General features: G+C 43.8%; 2 protein-coding genes across 2 annotated transcripts in view; both read right to left on the reverse strand.

Annotated features, from left to right (window-relative positions):
- Positions 1 to 3,321: 3,321 nt before the first annotated feature.
- LOC110487083 lies at positions 3,322 to 5,275 on the reverse strand. Its single transcript, XM_021559005.2, has 2 exons — positions 5,178 to 5,275; positions 3,322 to 5,101 (listed from the first exon to the last, which is right to left on the reverse strand). The coding sequence occupies exons 1-2, from the start codon at positions 5,199 to 5,201 to the stop codon at positions 3,350 to 3,352; spliced, it is 1,776 nt and encodes a 591-aa protein (XP_021414680.2). The 5' UTR covers positions 5,202 to 5,275; the 3' UTR covers positions 3,322 to 3,349.
- A 10,521-nt stretch (positions 5,276 to 15,796) lies between these two features.
- LOC110485313 (ras-related C3 botulinum toxin substrate 3) overlaps positions 15,797 to 20,621 on the reverse strand; it is a 14,996-nt gene continuing 10,171 nt past the window's right edge. The window contains exons 4-6 of the mRNA XM_036939425.1: positions 16,884 to 16,946; positions 16,166 to 16,325; positions 15,797 to 15,955 (exon numbers count right to left, since the gene is read on the reverse strand). Of these exons, the coding sequence (XP_036795320.1) occupies positions 15,825 to 15,955; positions 16,166 to 16,325; positions 16,884 to 16,946 (354 nt within the window). The 3' untranslated portion in view covers positions 15,797 to 15,824. The remainder of the gene's footprint in view (positions 15,956 to 16,165; positions 16,326 to 16,883; positions 16,947 to 20,621) is intronic.

A 20,621-nucleotide genomic window follows, 5' to 3' on the forward strand; every position in this document is an offset into this window, starting at 1 on the left:
AGTAAATAAAGCCTAGTATCCGCCGACTGGTTAGCTATACACCGCATTCGGGAAGTATTCAGACACCTACACCTTTTCCACATTTTGTTACGTGACAGCCTTATTCCCTCAAAACCAAGAATTCCTGATTAGTCAGGGAAAACCCCATGTCTAGTTGACTGTGAGCATCCGAAATGTCACCCTAATCCCTATATACAGTGGATTCAGAAAGTATTCAAAACCCTTGACTTTTTCAAATATTTTGTTATGTTATTCAGTTGATTGGACATGATTTGGAAAGGCACACACCTGTCTATAAAAGGTCCCACAGTTGACAGTGAATGTCAGAGCAAAAACCAAGCCATGAGTTTGAAGGAATTGTTTCGAGGCACAGGTTTGGGGAAGGGTACCAAAACATTTATTTATCATTGAAGGTCCCCAGGGACACAGTGGCCTCTATCATTATTAAATTGAAGAACTTTGGAACCACCTAGACTCTTCCTAGAGCTGGCTGCCCGGCCAAACTGAGCAATCAGGGGAGAAGGGCCTTGATCAGGGAGATGACCAAGAACCCAATGATCACTTTGACAGAGCTCCAGAGTTCCTCTGTGGAGATGGGAGAGCCTTCTAGAAAGATAACCATCTCTGCAACACTCCACCAATCAGGCCATTTTGGTAGAGTGGCCAGACAGAAGCCACTCCTCATTAAAAGGCTCATGACAGTCCGCTTGGAGTTTGTCATAAAGCACCTAGAGAACTCTCAGACCGTGAGAAACAAGATTCTCTGGTCTGATGAAACCGAATGCCAAGTGTCACGTCTGGAGGAAACCTGCCACCATCCCTACGGTGAAGCATGGTGGTAGCAGCACCATGCTGTGGGGATGTTTTTCAGCGGAAGGGACTGGGAGACTAGTCAGGATCGAGGCAAAAATGAACGGCCCACAGTACAGAGAGATCCTTGATAAAAACCTGCTCCATAGAGCTCAGGACCTCAGACTGGGGCAAAGGTTCACCTTCCAACAGGACAACAACCCTAAGCACACAGCCAAGACAACACAGGAGTGGCTTCGGAACAAGTCTCTGAATGTTCTTGAGTGGCCCGGACTTGAACCCAATCGAATATCACTGGAGTGACCTGAAAATAGGTGTCTGACAGAGTTTGACAGGATCTCCAGAGAAGAACGGGAGAAACTCCCCAAATGCAGGTGTGCCAAACTTGTAGCATCATACCCAAGAAGACTGTTGTTATCGCTGTTATCCAAAGGTGCTTGAACAAAGTACTGAGTAAAAGGTCTACATTCTTATGTAAATGCAATATTTCCATTTTTTGTATTTGTATACATTTGCAAAAAATATCTAAAAGCCTGTTTTTGCTTTGTCATTATGGGGTATTGTGATGTCATTATGGGGTGTTGTGATGTCATTATGGGGTATTGTGATGTCATTATGGGGTATTGTGATGTCATTATGGGGTATTGTGATGTCATTATGGGGTATTGTGATGTCATTATGGGGCGTTGTGATGTCATTATGGGGTATTGTGATGTCATTATGGGGTATTGTGATGTCATTATGGGGTATTGTGATGTCATTATGGGGTATTGTGATGTCATTATGGGGTGTTGTGATGTCATTATGGGGTATTGTGATGTCATTATGGGGCATTGTGATGTCATTATGGGGCACCTGTGTGTCAGTATAACTGGGGATAGTTAGTCTACTGGAGGCTCACACAGCGTATGGATCTGTGCAGACTGCTGCAGAAAGTGTATAGATTTTACCCTACGGATAGTAAGGCTTTTCAAGAGCTGATAAGTACTATACTGAATGAAAATATATAAACTCAACATACAACAATTTAACTGATTTTACTGAGTTATAGTTCATATAAGGAAATCAGTCAATTTAAATGAATTCATTAGGCCCTAATCTATGGATTTCACATGACTGGCAATACAGATATGCATCTGTTGATCACAGATACGTCTAATGGGCCTCAGGATCTCGTCACTGTATTTTTCTGCATCGAAATTGCCATCGATAAAATGCAATTGTGTTTTCGTTGTCCGTAGTTTATGCCTGCCTATACCATAACCCCACCGCCACCATGGGGCACTCTGTTCACATCGTTGACATCAGTAAACCCGCTCGCTCACACGACGCCATACAACGCTGTCTGCGGTTGTGAGGCCTGATGGACCTACTGCCAAATCCTCTAAAACAACATTGAAGGAGGTAAAGAAATTAACATTAAGTTCTCTGGCAACAACTCTGCTGGACATTCCTGCGTTCAGCATGCAAATTGCACGCTCCCTCAACTTGAGACATCTGCACATTTTAGAGTGGCCTTTTATTGTCCCCAGCACAAGGTGCACCTGTGTAATGAGCATGCTGTTTAATCAGCTTTTTGATATGCCACACCTGGTCCTGTGGATGGATTATCTTGTCAAAGGAGAAATGCTCACTAACAGGGATGTAAACAAGTTTGTGCACAAAAAATTGAGAGAAATACGTTTTTTGTGCGTATGGAACATTTCTGGGATCTTTTATTTCCGCTTATGAAACATGGGACCAACACTTTACATGTTGAGTTTATATTTTTGTTCAGTGTGTATATATGAAGGTTAGCACTTATTAGTGTTCACTAATACGACCCCTTTTTTAAATCACAAGTTCAGTGAAGAGCTATCTTTTGGCAACATTAAAACAGGGGTGTATTCATTCCACCAATTCTGCTGCACAACGGAACGTTTTGTAACTGTTTGGAGTTTCTATTGGACAAATCCAGGTAAGTCTCTCCCCGTTTTGTTCCGTCTGCTTCCGTTTAAGAAATGTTTTGCAACAGAATCAGCATAATGAATACACCCCTGGTCATCAAAAACAGACCGTTCCTTTTTTCTGTTAAATGTTACATTTGTTGTTTTTGTTCCCGAGTTCTTCCTTAATCAAAGTTCAGTAGAATATCACTGATGCAACAACACAGAAGCACGGAGCTGGTAAAAACAACACAGAAGCATGGAGCTGGTAAAAACAACACAGAAATCCTACTGCTAAAATAAATAACACTGGCAAAGGAACATCTCTCACCCTCTCTTTCTCCCTCCCTTAACCCCCTCTCTTTCTCCCTCCCTTAACCCCCTCTCTTTCTCTCTCCCTCCCTCCCTTAACCCCCTCTCTTTCTCTCTCCCTTCCTTAACCCCCTCTCTTTCTCTCTCTCTCCCTCCCTTAACCCCCTCTCTTTCTCCCTCCCTCTACCGCCTCTCTCTCTCTCTCCCTCCCTCTACCCCCTCTCTCTCTCTCTACCCCCCTCTACCCCCCTCTCTCTCCCTCCCTCTACCCCCCTCTCTCTCTCCCATCATCTCTCATATAATTAGAGCAAACTATCAAAAGATGGAAAACTGAAAACCCAAGGTAATTGGGGCTGCAAACAGACATCGTCCTCTGACACTGGTGCACAGTGCTCTGACACATCTCCGTCAAGCTCTGATACCTCAGCCTGCCATTTCCTTTTCACTTTGTTGTTTCTGCCGGACTCTCTCTTCTCTCTCATCCTCTGCAGCTCCTCCCTCTTCCTCTTCCTCTCCTGCTTCTCCTTCTCTCCAGCCTCCTGTTGATGAAGGAGTTTGTTGTACTCCTCCGGCAGGACGAGTCGACGCTTCACTTTCTGCCGGTTAGATGTTTGGAAGACTGGGGGCACCAGGACATTGGCCGGGTCTGGAGAGACGAGTCCTGCGGCCACCAAAGGGTTTGTGGGTGGGGCACGCTGCCCGCAGGTCGAACAGCAGCCACCCGGGACAAGAAATGTGGTCGTTGCTGGGGTTGCGGGGGTCTCTGCTGCTTTGGAGTCGGGGGTTCCTGCAGTGGCTTCTGAGGTTGCTGCGTTGGGGTCCGGGGTGGTCGGCTCCAGCTTCACCAGCTGGCAGGAGTCAAAGGCCTCTCTGTTGAGGGGGAAAATCCCTGCCTTCTTGAACCCAGCCATAATGTTTTTCTTAGTGACCGCCTGGGGATAGGCCTCTCGCAGCATGGCGGAGAAGTGCTTCTTGCCGATGACAAGATCGCCCCGCACCAGACCTAGACGTGCAGCATTCCTGCCGAACACAGTCTTCAGCGGGCCAAAGACGCTGATTTCCAATGGCCGCAACACGTGGGTATTCGCCGGCAGACAGACCACCTCCACCTGATTTTCCCGGCAGAACTTGACCACCTCCCTGGACAGATGAGTTTTATGGTGGTCCACTACGAGCACCAGGGGCCTCTCCTTTGGGGCGTGCTTCACGAAGAAGAGCAGCCACTTCAGGAAAAGTTCGGCGTCCACGTAGCCTTTAGGGGACGCACCATACAGGGCCTTCGGTGGACCCTCGAGGGCATAGGCCGTACTGGGGAGGCGTTTGTGGAAGATTATAAAGGGCGGGATACTCTCACCAGCTGCACTCACACAGCAGCGCACGGTAATATGTTCCCTAGTGGTGTGCTGCTGCTGCTGTTGATAGATGTGTTTCCTGCCTTTTCCACAGAGAACCTTCTCCCCGGACTTGAGCTCGTCCGAAAACCCCATCTCGTCGCAGTTGAAGATGAGGTGCGGCTTGTGTTCTAAGCCGTGGCTGACGAAGATAGGCTCGTAGACATCAAAGAAGCCCTTGATGGCGGCAGGAGTAGCTCCCTGTACCCTGGCCCGGTGGAGCGGGTCGGGCACCCTGGCGCTCAGCTCAGGGTGGCGAGCCCTGAATCTAGACCACCAGTTGTCACTCAGTCCCCTTTCCAGATTGACGACGGTGCTACGACCACTCTCCTTGATAATGGTCACAGCCAGAGCCTTCACCACAGTCCTGCTGATAGGGAACGCATGGTCGGCCATCCAGAGGACATACGATATTAAGGAGTGCTCTTCCTCTGTGGTTATTGCCAGGTTGGGGTGAGGGGCAAAGGCATATTTGTTCTTTTTGTGATCTTGGAGAGTGGTGTGAGGAATCCCTGACTCACGGGAAGCTTCTCTAAGGCTCATTCCAGCTTTTACTTTCTCTACAGCTGTCTCTAGTGCCTCCCTGGAATATTGTCTCCTTTTTGCGGTCCCTTTCTTTCCATGTCCTCTTTCATTTCTACTTCCATTTAGTGACATTATTTCCTTTCAAAATAAAATCGGTTTCGTTTAACGTTATTTATTATACAACGGTAATATTTCTAAAATAATAAACATTTACCTTCGCCTTCCTTAGGCTAAACATAGATCATCTAACGTTCTCCCGATTATACAAAACGGTGCGCCGCGAAAATAGTTTGAAAAAAGTTGCTCAAGTCACTTCCGGGTCACGAAATTGTAGCATTTCAAAATAACAGTCCCCGATGTCATAGTGAAAAGTGTTTAAACAATATAGATGTTTATGACTTATGAAAAACGTCTATTAATTAACAATGATTCATGTTTGTTTATATTTAAGTGATATTTTGGTTTAAAAAAATGTCCGTGGTTAAATAAAATAATAACACATTACTGTATATAGTGAGCTGATACAAAACACACGTGTCCATAAAGCTGTAGTTCAGTCTACTCACTTGAGTCCACACAGTATCCAAAAACTAGTGTTTGAACATAAAGCTGTGTCTTAGCAGGACACTGTTATTATAAACCAAATAGCATAGAAAGGCATCACTGGGTCATATGTAAAAGAAAATATGTACATTAGATATTTATTTGGTAAATGTTTAATAGTTCACATATATTTTTACTACCATAATTTACCAGCAGGGGGAGGTTACTGTAATCTAATATATATATATATATATATATATATATATATATATATATATATATATATATAGGATGCTACAATGCACTACAGTACAGTTGAGTGAAAACCAGAATCCATACTGCAACACCAGATGATTACATTAACACATCATCATCATTAATATGTTTCTAGGCTGTGTCTTTTACTCTCTCTCTGTGTGTGTGTGTGTGTGTGTGTGTGTGTGTGTGTGTGCGTGCGTGCGTGCGTGCGTGCGTGCGTGCGTGTCACAAGCACAACAAAGAAAAACAGAGCGTTTGATACTTTCAAATGTTTATTTATTAATAGATTATTAAAATCACTTTATACACATGTTTAATGAAGATGTTTATTTTGGCAAACATTATAGCAGATATTAAAAACAGACAGTTCCTTGTTTGTGTTTAAATGCTTGATCTTTGTTTGTTTAGAGTTGTTTCTTAATCAGAGTTCAGACAATCGCAGAAGCATGATGGGGGATAATTAACAAATATACACTCTCTCTCTCTCTCACACACACACAAATACACACACACACACACACACACACACACACACACACACACACACACACACACACACACACACACACAGAGAGTAAAATATACAGCCTAGAAACATATTAAGACCGCATGTCCTCTTGGGAGCCTTTAAAGGAGATAGGATGTATCCCAAATGGCCACCTATATCCTATATAGTGCACAACTTTGGACCAGGACACATAGAGACATATATAGGTAATAGGGTCGCCATTGGAGACACACCCGTACTTCTCTAGCGAGAGAGAGAGAGAGAGAGAGAGAGCTCATCACGATTTGGCACGCTAGTTCCACAAAACAGTCTTCACTATGGCACATTGACAACCTTTTCCCCTTTAGTGGGTTTCAAACGGAGCGGTTTAACTGACCCTGAATAACTGCCGAGCAGGCAGGGAACAAAGAAAGGAAGAACATAACAAGGTCTCGTTGTTCTGTACGAACTGGCATCCCGGCTGTACGATACGTCCTGGGCCTGTATGTCTCAAGAGTCTCAGAGATAAAGAGCACTGATTTACACATTATAATGATTAAGATTATACGGGTCAAAGGGAAGAACTGATCGTAGATCAGCACACCAACTCCGAGAGGCTTTGTGAATACGGACCTTGGTCCCTACTGTAGGAGAGTTCCTGTCCGTAGACATTAACGTTGAGAGCTGCACTGTTGGTTAAAGGGGGGCTTGTAGGTACGCGTTTCACGGTAAGGTCTACACTGTTGGTTAAAGGGGGGCTTGTAGGTAAGCGTTTCACGGTAAGGTTTACACTGTTGGTTAAAGGGGGGCTTGTAGGTAAGCGTTTCACGGTAAGGTCTACACTGTTGGTTAAAGGGGGGCTTGTAGGTAAGCGTTTCACGGTAAGGTCTACACTGTTGGTTAAAGGGGGGCTTGTAGGTACGCGTTTCACGGTAAGGTCTACACTGTTGGTTAAAGGGGGGCTTGTAGGTAAGCGTTTCACGGTAAGGTTTACACTGTTGGTTAAAGGGGGGCTTGTAGGTAAGCGTTTCACGGTAAGGTCTACACTGTTGGTTAAAGGGGGGCTTGTAGGTAAGCGTTTCACGGTAAGGTCTACACTGTTGGTTAAAGGGGGGCTTGTAGGTAAGCGTTTCACGGTAAGGTCTACACTGTTGTATTCGACTCAAGTGACAAATCAAGTTTGATTTGATTTCAAGACGTCGGAGAGCTTTTATCAATGACTACGTTTTGGTTTGCACTGGCAGGACGTGAACAAACTCAAACATAAAATAAACACAAATCAATAAAAAATAACACGTTTTAAGGAAACAAATCACAGATGTTTTGGGCCCATTTCTTGAGGATTCATTTTCTGTCACATTGGCCACAGAGGCCAGTTGTTATGGGTAAGAGTTGTTCCTGACCATGTGACCTGAACCGGCCAGTAAAATCACCTGGTACTACAGTACTGTACTGGTTATAGACATAAACCAATCACCTGGTCCTACAGTACTGTACTGGTTATAGACATAAACCAATCACCTGGTCCTACAGTACTGTACTGGTTATAGACATAAACCAATCACCTGGTCCTACAGTACTGTACTGGTTATAGACATAAACCAATCACCTGGTAATACAGTACTGTACTGGTTACAGACATAAACCAATCACCTGGTCCTACAGTACTGTACTGGTTACAGACATAAACCAATCACCTGGTACTACAGTACTGTACTGGTTATATACATAAACCAATGGTTATAGACATAAACCAATCACCTGGTCCTACAGTACTGTACTGGTTATAGACATAAACCAGTCACCTGGTACTACAGTACTGTACTGGTTACAGACATACACCAATCACCTGGTACTACAGTACTGTACTGGTTACAGACATAAACCAATCACCTGGTACTACAGTACTGTACTGGTTATAGACATAAACCAATCACCTGGTCTTATAGTACTGTACTGGTTACAGACATAAACCAATCACCTGGTACTACAGTACTGTACTGGTTACAGACATACACCAATCACCTGGTACTACAGTACTGTACTGGTTACAGACATAAACCAATCACCTGGTACTACAGTACTGTACTGGTTATAGACATAAACCAATCACCTGGTACTACAGTACTGTACTGGTTACAGACATAAACCAATCACCTGGTACTACAGTACTGTACTGGTTATAGACATAAACCAATCACCTGGTACTACAGTACTGTACTGGTTATAGACATAAACCAATCACCTGGTACTACAGTACTGTACTGGTTATAGACATAAACCAATCACCTGGTCCTACAGTACTGTACTGGTTATAGACATAAACCAATCACCTGGTCCTACAGTACTGTACTGGTTATAGACATAAACCAATCACCTGGTCCTACAGTACTGTACTGGTTATAGACATAAACCAATCACCTGGTAATACAGTACTGTACTGGTTACAGACATAAACCAATCACCTGGTCCTACAGTACTGTACTGGTTACAGACATAAACCAATCACCTGGTACTACAGTACTGTACTGGTTATATACATAAACCAATGGTTATAGACATAAACCAATCACCTGGTCCTACAGTACTGTACTGGTTATAGACATAAACCAGTCACCTGGTACTACAGTACTGTACTGGTTACAGACATACACCAATCACCTGGTACTACAGTACTGTACTGGTTACAGACATAAACCAATCACCTGGTACTACAGTACTGTACTGGTTATAGACATAAACCAATCACCTGGTCTTATAGTACTGTACTGGTTACAGACATAAACCAATCACCTGGTACTACAGTACTGTACTGGTTACAGACATACACCAATCACCTGGTACTACAGTACTGTACTGGTTACAGACATAAACCAATCACCTGGTACTACAGTACTGTACTGGTTATAGACATAAACCAATCACCTGGTACTACAGTACTGTACTGGTTACAGACATAAACCAATCACCTGGTACTACAGTACTGTACTGGTTATAGACATAAACCAATCACCTGGTACTACAGTACTGTACTGGTTATAGACATAAACCAATCACCTGGTACTACAGTACTGTACTGGTTATAGACATAAACCAATCACCTGGTCCTACAGTACTGTACTGGTTATAGACATAAACCAATCACCTGGTCCTACAGTACTGTACTGGTTATAGACATAAACCAATCACCTGGTACTACAGTACTGTACTGGTTACAGACATAAACCAATCACCTGGTACTACAGTACTGTACTGGTTATAGACATAAACCAATCACCTGGTACTACAGTACTGTACTGGTTACAGACATAAACCAATCACCTGGTACTACAGTACTGTACTGGTTATAGACATAAACCAATCACCTGGTACTACAGTACTGTACTGGTTACAGACATAAACCAATCACCTGGTACTACAGTACTGTACTGGTTACAGACATAAACCAATCACCTGGTACTACAGTACTGTACTGGTTACAGACATAAACCAATCACCTGGTACTACAGTACTGTACTGGTTACAGACATAAACCAATCACCTGGTACTACAGTACTGTACTGGTTACAGACATAAACCAATCACCTGGTACTACAGTACTGTACTGGTTATAGACATAAACCAATCACCTGGTCTTATAGTACTGTACTGGTTATAGACATAAACCAATCACCTGGTACTACAGTACTGTACTGGTTACAGACATAAACCAATCACCTGGTACTACAGTACTGTACTGCTTACAGACATAAACCAATCACCTGGTACTACAGTACTGTACTGGTTATAGACATAAACCAATCACCTGGTACTACAGTACTGTACTGGTTACAGACATAAACCAATCACCTGGTACTACAGTACTGTACTGGTTACAGACATAAACCAATCACCTGGTACTACAGTACTGTACTGGTTACAGACATAAACCAATCACCTGGTACTACAGTACTGTACTGGTTACAGACATAAACCAATCACCTGGTCCTACAGTACTGTACTGGTTATAGACATAAACCAATCACCTGGTACTACAGTACTGTACTGGTTACAGACATAAACCAATCACCTGGTACTACAGTACTGTACTGGTTATAGACATAAACCAATCACCTGGTACTACAGTACTGTACTGGTTACAGACATAAACCAATCACCTGGTCCTACAGTACTGTACTGGTTATATACATAAACCAATCACCTGGTACTACAGTACTGTACTGGTTATAGACATAAACCAATCACCTGGTACTACAGTACTGTACTGGTTATAGACATAAACCAATCACCTGGTACTACAGTACTGTACTGGTTACAGACATAAACCAATCACCTGGTACTACAGTACTGTACTGGTTACAGACATAAACCAATCACCTGGTACTATAGTACTGTACTGGTTATAGACATAAACCAATGGTTATAGACATAAACCAATCACCTGGTCCTATAGTACTGTACTGGTTACAGACATAAACCAATCACCTGGTCCTATAGTACTGTACTGGTTACAGACATAAACCAATCACCTGGTCCTACAGTACTGTACTGGTTATAGACATAAACCAATCACCTGGTACTACAGTACTGTACTGGTTATAGACATAAACCAATCACCTGGTACTACAGTACTGCAGGGTTACAGACATAAACCAATCACCTGGTACTACAGTACTGTACTGGTTATAGACATAAACCAATCACCTGGTCCTACAGTACTGTACTGGTTACAGACATAAACCAATCACCTGGTCTTATAGTACTGTACTGGTTATAGACATAAACCAATCACCTGGTCTTATAGTACTGTACTGGTTACAGACATAAACCAATCACCTGGTACTACAGTACTGTACTGGTTACAGACATAAACCAATCACCTGGTACTACAGTACTGTACTGGTTATAGACATAAACCAATCACCTGGTACTACAGTACTGTACTGGTTACAGACATAAACCAATCACCTGGTACTACAGTACTGTACTGGTTATAGACATAAACCAATCACCTGGTACTACAGTACTGTACTGGTTACAGACATAAACCAATCAGCTGGTACTACAGTACTGTACTGGTTATAGACATAAACCAATCACCTGGTCCTACAGTACTGTACTGGTTATAGACATAAACCAATCACCTGGTACTACAGTACTGTACTGGTTATAGACATAAACCAATCACCTGGTACTACAGTACTGTACTGGTTATAGACATAAACCAATCACCTGGTACTACAGTACTGTACTGGTTATAGACATAAACCAATCACCTGGTACTACAGTACTGTACTGGTTATAGACATAAACCAATCACCTGGTATTACAGTACTGTACTGGTTACAGACATAAACCAATCACCTGGTCCTACAGTACTGTACTGGTTATAGACATAAACCAATCACCTGGTCCTACAGTACTGTACTGGTTACAGACATAAACCAATCACCTGGTCCTACAGTACTGTACTGGTTACAGACATAAACCAATCACCTGGTCTTATAGTACTGTACTGGTTATAGACATAAACCAATCACCTGGTCTTATAGTACTGTACTGGTTACAGACATAAACCAATCACCTGGTCTTATAGTACTGTACTGGTTATAGACATAAACCAATCACCTGGTACTACAGTACTGTACTGGTTACAGACATAAACCAATCACCTGGTACTACAGTACTGTACTGGTTACAGACATAAACCAATCACCTGGTACTATAGTACTGTACTGGTTATAGACATAAACCAATCACCTGGTACTACAGTACTGTACTGGTTATAGACATAAACCAATCACCTGGTCCTACAGTACTGTACTGGTTATAGACATAAACCAATCACCTGGTCTTATAGTACTGTACTGGTTATAGACATAAACCAATCACCTGGTACTACAGTACTGTACTGGTTACAGACATAAACCAATCACCTGGTACTACAGTACTGTACTGGTTACAGACATAAACCAATCACCTGGTACTACAGTACTGTACTGGTTACAGACATAAACCAATCACCTGGTACTACAGTACTGCAGGGTTACAGACATAAACCAATCACCTGGTACTACAGTACTGTACTGGTTACAGACATAAACCAATCACCTGGTACTACAGTACTGTACTGGTTATAGACATAAACCAATCACCTGGTACTACAGTACTGTACTGGTTATAGACATAAACCAATCACCTGGTACTACAGTACTGCAGGGTTACAGACATAAACCAATCACCTGGTACTACAGTACTGTACTGGTTATAGACATAAACCAATCACCTGGTACTACAGTACTGTACTGGTTACAGACATAAACCAATCACCTGGTACTACAGTACTGTACTGGTTATAGACATAAACCAATCACCTGGTACTACAGTACTGTACTGGTTATAGACATAAACCAATCACCTGGTACTACAGTACTGTACTGGTTATATACATAAACCAATCACCTGGTACTATAGTACTGTACTGGTTACAGACATAAACCAATGGTTACAGACATAAACCAATCACCTGGTACTACAGTACTGCAGGGTTACAGACATAAACCAATCACCTGGTACTACAGTACTGTACTGGTTACAGACATAAACCAATCACCTGGTACTACAGTACTGTACTGGTTATAGACATAAACCAATCAGCTGGTCTTATAGTACTGTACTGGTTATAGACATAAACCAATCACCTGGTACTACAGTACTGTACTGGTTATAGACATAAACCAATCACCTGGTCTTATAGTACTGTACTGGTTACAGACATAAACCAATCACCTGGTACTACAGTACTGTACTGGTTACAGACATAAACCAATCACCTGGTACTACAGTACTGTACTGGTTATAGACATAAACCAATCACCTGGTACTACAGTACTGTACTGGTTACAGACATAAACCAATCACCTGGTCCTACAGTACTGTACTGGTTATAGACATAAACCAATCACCTGGTACTACAGTACTGTACTGGTTACAGACATAAACCAATCACCTGGTACTACAGTACTGTACTGGTTACAGACATAAACCAATCACCTGGTCTTATAGTACTGTACTGGTTATAGACATAAACCAATCACCTGGTACTACAGTACTGTACTGGTTACAGACATAAACCAATCACCTGGTTCTACAGTACTGTACTGGTTACAGACATAAACCAATCACCTGGTACTACAGTGCTGTACTGGTTACAGACATAAACCAATCACCTGGTACTACAGTACTGTACTGGTTATAGACATACACCAATCACCTGGTCCTACAGTACTGTACTGGTTACAGACATAAACCAATCACCTGGTCCTACAGTACTGTACTGGTTATAGACATAAACCAATCACCTGGTACTACAGTACTGTACTGGTTATAGACATAAACCAATCACCTGGTCCTACAGTACTGTACTGGTTATAGACATAAACCAATCACCTGGTACTACAGTACTGTACTGGTTACAGACATAAACCAATCACCTGGTACTACAGTACTGTACTGGTTATAGACATAAACCAATCACCTGGTACTACAGTACTGTACTGGTTATAGACATAAACCAATCACCTGGTACTACAGTACTGTACTGGTTATAGACATTAAACCAATGGTTACAGACATAAACCAATCACCTGGTCCTACAGTACTGTACTGGTTACAGGCATAAACCAATCACCTGGTCCTACAGTACTGTACTGGTTATAGACATAAACCAATCACCTGGTACTACAGTACTGTACTGGTTATAGACATAAACCAATGGTTACAGACATAAACCAATCACCTGGTCCTACAGTACTGTACTGGTTACAGACATAAACCAATCACCTGGTACTACAGTACTGTACTGGTTATAGACATAAACCAATCACCTGGTACTACAGTACTGTATTGGTTACAGACATAAACCAATCACCTGGTACTACAGTACTGTACTGGTTATAGACATAAACCAATCACCTGGTACTACAGTACTGTACTGGTTACAGACATAAACCAATCACCTGGTACTACAGTACTGTACTGGTTATAGACATAAACCAATCACCTGGTACTACAGTACTGTACTGGTTACAGACATAAACCAATCACCTGGTCCTACAGTACTGTACTGGTTATAGACATAAACCAATCACCTGGTACTACAGTACTGTACTGGTTATAGACATAAACCAATGGTTACAGACATAAACCAATCACCTGGTCCTACAGTACTGTACTGGTTACAGACATAAACCAATCACCTGGTACTACAGTACTGTACTGGTTATAGACATAAACCAATGGTTACAGACATAAACCAATCACCTGGTCTTATAGTACTGTACTGGTTACAGACATAAACCAATTCACCTGTGTGTGTCTGTGTGAGTTCTGTATTTTGTCTTATAAAGGAAAGAAGATGAGTTAATCAGGACAGTATCAGATTTACAACCCATTATGGTTGTTCCTCCATCTCCATCTCTAGAATGGCCTCTCTCTCTGAGACACTGACCTGTTCAATGGCCTCTCTCTCTGAGACACTGACCCATTCAATGGCCTCTCTCTCTGAGACACTGACCCATTCAATGGCCTCTCTCTCTGAGACACTGACCCATTCAATGGCCTCTCTCTCTGAGACACTGACCCATTCAATGGCCTCTCTCTCTGAGACACTGACCCGTTCAATGGCCTCTCTCTCTGAGACACTGACCCATTCAATGGCCTCTCTCTCTGAGACACTGACCCATTCCATTTACCCAGAATGGCATCTCTCTCTGAGACACTGACCCATTCAATGGCCTCTCTCTCCGAGACACTGACCCGTTCCATTTACCCAGAATGGCCTCTCTCTCTGAGACACTGACCTGTTCAATGGCCTCTCTCTCTCTGAGACACTGACCCATTCAATTTACCCAATTGATTTAAGGCATCGGTCACAAAAAAGTCCTAAAGAGGAGTTCAATTAATTGTGCCTTAGTCTGTTTCCCAAATGGCACCCTATTCCCTATGTGGGCCCTGGTCAAAAGTAGTGCACCCTATTCCCTATGTGGGTCCTGGTCAAAAGTAGTGCACTATTTAAGGAATCAGGTGCAATTTGGGACACACATTTCAAGTTCAACTACTACTCCCTTACAAATAACAACCCTATTCCCTACATAGTGCACTACTGCTCCTTTACAAACAACAACCCTATTCCCTACATAGTGCACTACTTTTGGCCAGTGTTAAAGGGGGACTAGGGTAGTATTTGAGACACTGACAGCGATAGATTAGCAGTAGATTCAGTTTTAATTTCTTGCAGACCCCCTCCTCCTCGCCCCCCCTCTCAGAAGAGGGTGCACTCCTTCTCGCCCCCCCCCCCCCCTCAGAAGAGGGTGTACTCCTCCTCGCCCCCCCTCTCAGAAGAGGGTGCACTCCTTCTCGCCCCCCCCCCCCCCCTCAGAAGAGGGTGTACTCCTCCTCGCCCCCCCCCTCAGAAGAGGGTGCACTCCTTCTCGCCCCCCCCCTCTCAGAAGAGGGTGTACTCCTCCTCGCCCCCCCTCTCAGAAGAGGGTGCACTCCTTCTCGCCCCCCCCCTCAGAAGAGGGTGCACTTCTTGCGCCTCTTTTTGATTGGTGGCGGGCACAGGACGGCCCGGATGGCCTCGTCGAAAACCGTCTTCAGCCCCCTCTGGGTCAGGGCTGAGCACTCCAGGTACTTCACCGCACCTGTAGGGGACAGGAGACAGCCAATCAGAGAAGGGGATGAGGACAGACACACACATCCAATTGGTCAGTCAGAAACTTGGGACTCAAAAATAGGTGAGTTCACACACAGGTGAACACTGGAGCTCAAAGACGCTGTCAGACACACATTCAGACACACCACATCCTCGCTCTCGTTCTCAAACTAAAACACCACCCTCCACAGACACCCACCTATCTCCCGTGCCATGGCCAGGCCCTGAGGGTAGGTGATTGGGGACAACTTCTTGTCCCTCAGCCTCTCAATAGTGTCCTTGTCGTCCCTCAGGTCCAGCTTCGTGCCCACCAGGATGATGGGGGTGTTGGGGCAGTGGTGACGCACTTCCGGGTACCACTGTTCAAGGTCACATAGAGGTCAAAGGTCAAAGGTTCACTTTCATTTAATTTGAACCTTTATTTAACTAGTCAAGTCAGTTAAGAACAAATTCTTATTTACAATGACGGCCTACACCGGCCATACCCAGACGACGCTGGGCCAATTGTACGCCGCCCTATGGGACTCCCAATCACGGCCGGTTGTGATACAGCCTGGAATCGAACCAGGGTGTCTGTCGTGACGCCTCTACCACTGAGATGCAGTGCCTTAGACCATCATTGTAAATTTGTTCTTAACTGACTTGCCTAGTTACATTTTAAAAAATGTAATAAAAATTAACCCTTGACCTCTATGTGACCTTGAACAGTGGTACCCGGAAGTGCCACTGTTAAGATCATGAAGGTCAAAGGGTTATAAGGTCTTAAAAGGTCGACCTACATAAAGGAGGTTGCGGAGTTGGGCCAACAGCCCCAACAGCAACATGACTAAACACAATGTAACACTGTACAATGTGTAGCTGACCATATTAGGGATATTACCATTACTGTTATTTAGCAGGGCGATAGAGACACTCACCTTAGCTCTGACGTTCTCAAAGGAGGCAGGGCTCACCAGAGAGAAGCATGTCAGGAACACGTCCTGTTCAGACACAGAAAACAGACAGTATATTAAACAGGCTGACTAACAAGAAACACTGCATGGAAAAACAATGAGTGGCTCTCTAGGTTCTGTATAGAAAGAGACTACAGGGTGAGTTGGACTCTGTGACTCAGTGACTCTCTAGGTTCTGTATAGAAAGAGACTACAGGGTGAGTTGGACTCTGACTCAGTGACTCTCTAGGTTCTGTATAGAAAGAGACTACAAGGTGAGTTGGACTCTGACTCAGTGACTCTCTAGGTTCTGTATAGAAAGAGACTACAGGGTGAGTTGGACTCTGTGACTCAGTGACTCTAGGTTCTGTATAGAAAGAGACTACAGGGTGAGTTGGACTCTGACTCAGTGACTCTCTAGGTTCTGTATAGAAAGAGACTACAGGGTGCGTTGGACTCTGTGACTCAGTGACTCTCTAGGTTCTGTATAGAAAGAGACTACAGGGTGAGTTGGACTCTGTGACTCAGTGACTCTCTAGGTTCTGTATAGAAAGAGACTACAGGGTGAGTTGGACTCTGACTCAGTGACTCTCTAGGTTCTGTATAGAAAGAGACTACAAGGTGAGTTGGACTCTGACTCAGTGACTCTCTAGGTTCTGTATAGAAAGAGACTACAGGGTGAGTTGGACTCTGTGACTCAGTGGCTCTCTAGGTTCTGTATAGAAAGAGACTACAGGGTGAGTTGGACTCTGTGACTCAGTGACTCTCTAGGTTCTGTATAGAAAGAGACTACAGGGTGCGTTGGACTCTGTGACTCAGTGACTCTCTAGGTTCTGTATAGAAAGAGACTACAGGGTGAGTTGGACTCTGTGACTCAGTGACTCTCTAGGTTCTGTATAGAAAGAGACTACAAGGTGAGTTGGACTGACTCAGTGACTCTCTAGGTTCTGTATAGAAAGAGACTACAGGGTGAGTTGGACTCTGTGACTCAGTGACTCTCTAGGTTCTGTATAGAAAGAGACTACAGGGTGAGTTGGACTCTGACTCAGTGACTCTCTAGGTTCTGTATAGAAAGAGACTACAGGGTGAGTTGGACTCTGTGACTCAGTGACTCTCTAGGTTCTGTATAGAAAGAGACTACAGGGTGAGTTGGACTCTGACTCAGTGACTCTCTAGGTTCTGTATAGAAAGAGACTACAGGGTGAGTTGGACTCTGACTCAGTGACTCTCTAGGTTCTGTATAGAAAGAGACTACAGGGTGAGTTGGACTCTGTGACTCAGTGACTCTCTAGGTTCTGTATAGAAAGAGACTACAGGGTGAGTTGGACTCTGTGACTCAGCGACTCTCTAGGTTCTGTATAGAAAGAGACTACAGGGTGAGTTGGACTCTGACTCAGTGACTCTCTAGGTTCTGTATAGAAAGAGACTACAGGGTGAGTTGGACTCTGTGACTCTCTAGGTTCTGTATAGAAAGAGACTACAGGGTGAGTTGGACTCTGATTTCTGTGACTCAGTGACTCTCTAGGTTCTGTATAGAAAGAGACTACAGGGTGAGTTGGACTCTGTGAATTCTGTAACTCAGTGACTCTCTAGGTTCTGTATAGAAAAGGACAGCAGCTGGAGAGACTACAGGATGTGTTGGTATTCAGAGCAGGTACGGGAGCTTTACAGAGGAGCTGGAGGAGTCTGGAGCTGGGGCCTCGCAATGCAACAGCAGTGTGTGTGTGTGTGTGTGTGTGTGTGTGTGTGTGTGTGTGTGTGTGTGTGCAGGGGTTCCTCTGGACAGGGAGGCAGACAGGATGTGGCAGACCGGATGTATTAATGAGGCAGACAGGATGTGTTAATGAGGCAGACAGGATGTGTTAATGAGGCAGACAGGATGTGTTAATGAGGCAGACAGGATGTGTGAATGAGGCAGACAGGATGTGTTAATGAGGCAGACAGGATGTATTAATGAGGCAGACAGGATGTATTAATGAGGCAGACAGGATGTGTTAATGAGGCAGACAGGATGTGTGAATGAGGCAGACAGGATGTATTAATGAGACAGACAGGATGTATTAATGAGGCAGACAGGATGTATTAATGAGGCAGACAGGATTTATTAATGAGGCAGACAGGATGTATTAATGAGGCAGACAGGATGTGTTAATGAGGCAGACAGGATGAGGTTAATGAGGCAGACAGGATGTGTTAATGAGGCAGACAGGATGTATTAATGAGGCAGACAGGATGTGTTAATGAGGCAGACAGGATGTGTTAATGAGGCAGACAGGCTGTATTAATGAGGCAGACAGGATGTATTAATGAGGCAGACAGGATGTATTAATGAGGCAGACAGGATGTATTAATGAGGCAGACAGGATGTGTTAATGAGGCAGACAGGATGAGGTTAATGAGGCAGACAGGATGTGTTAATGAGGCAGACAGGATGTATTAATGAGGCAGACAGGATGTGTTAATGAGGCAGACAGGATGTGTTAATGAGGCAGACAGGCTGTATTAATGAGGCAGACAGGATGTATTAATGAGGCAGACAGGATGTATTAATGAGGCAGACAGGATGTATTAATGAGGCAGACAGGATGTGTTAATGAGGCAGACAGGATGAGGTTAATGAGGCAGACATGATGTATTAATGAGGCAGACAGGATGTGTTAATGAGGCAGACAGGATGTGTTAATGAGGCAGACATGATGTGTTACCTGGCCAAGATAAAGCAAAGCAGTGCGACAAAAACAACAGCACAGAGTTACACATGGAATAAACAAACGTACAGTCAATAACACAATAGGAAAATCTATGTACAGTGTGTGCAAATGTAGTAAGATTAGGGAGGTAAAGGCAATAAATAGGCCATAGAGGCAAAATAATTACAATTTAGCATTAACTCTGGAGTGATAGATGTGCAGATGATGATGTGCAAGTAGAGATACTGGGGTGAAAAAGAGCAACAACAAAATAATAATAATAACAATATGGGGATGAGGTAGTTGGGTGTGTTGTTTACAGATGGGCTGTGTACAGGTACAGTGATCGGTAAGCTGCTCTGACAGCTGATGCTTAAAGTTAGAGAGGGAGATATAAATCTCCAGCTTCAGTGATTTTTGCAATTCGTTCCAGTCATTGGCAGCAGAGAGCTGGAAGGAAAGGCGGCCAGAGGAAGTGTTGGCTTTGGGGATGACCAGTGAAATATACCTTCTGGAGTGTGTGCTACGGGTGGGAGTTGTTATGGTGACCAGTGAGCTGGGATATGGCGGGGCTTTACCTAGCAAAGACTTATAGATGACCTGGAACCTGTGGGTTTGGCGACGAATATGTAGCGAGGGCTAGCCAACGAGAGCATATAGGTCACAGTGGTGGGTAGTATATGGGGCTTTGGTGACAAAACGGATGGCACTGTGATAGGCTACAGCCAATTTGATGAGTAGAGTGTTGGAGGCTATTTTGTAAATGACATCGCCGAAGTCAAGGATTGGTAGGATAGTCAGTTTTACGAGGGCATGTTTGGCAGCATGAGTGAAGGAGGCTTTGTTGTGAAATACGAAGCCAATTCTAGATTTAATTTTGGATTGGAGATGCTTAATGTGAGTCTGGAACGAGAGTTTACAGTCTAACCAAACACCTAGGTATTTGTAGTTGTCCACACATTGTCCACAAGTCAGAACAGTCCAGAGTAGTGATGATGATGAAGCTAGTCGGGCGGGCAGCGATCAGTTGAAG

Source organism: Oncorhynchus mykiss, chromosome 12 (genome assembly GCF_013265735.2).
Source record: "Oncorhynchus mykiss isolate Arlee chromosome 12, USDA_OmykA_1.1, whole genome shotgun sequence".
In the NCBI taxonomy this organism is placed as follows: Eukaryota; Metazoa; Chordata; class Actinopteri; order Salmoniformes; family Salmonidae; genus Oncorhynchus; species Oncorhynchus mykiss.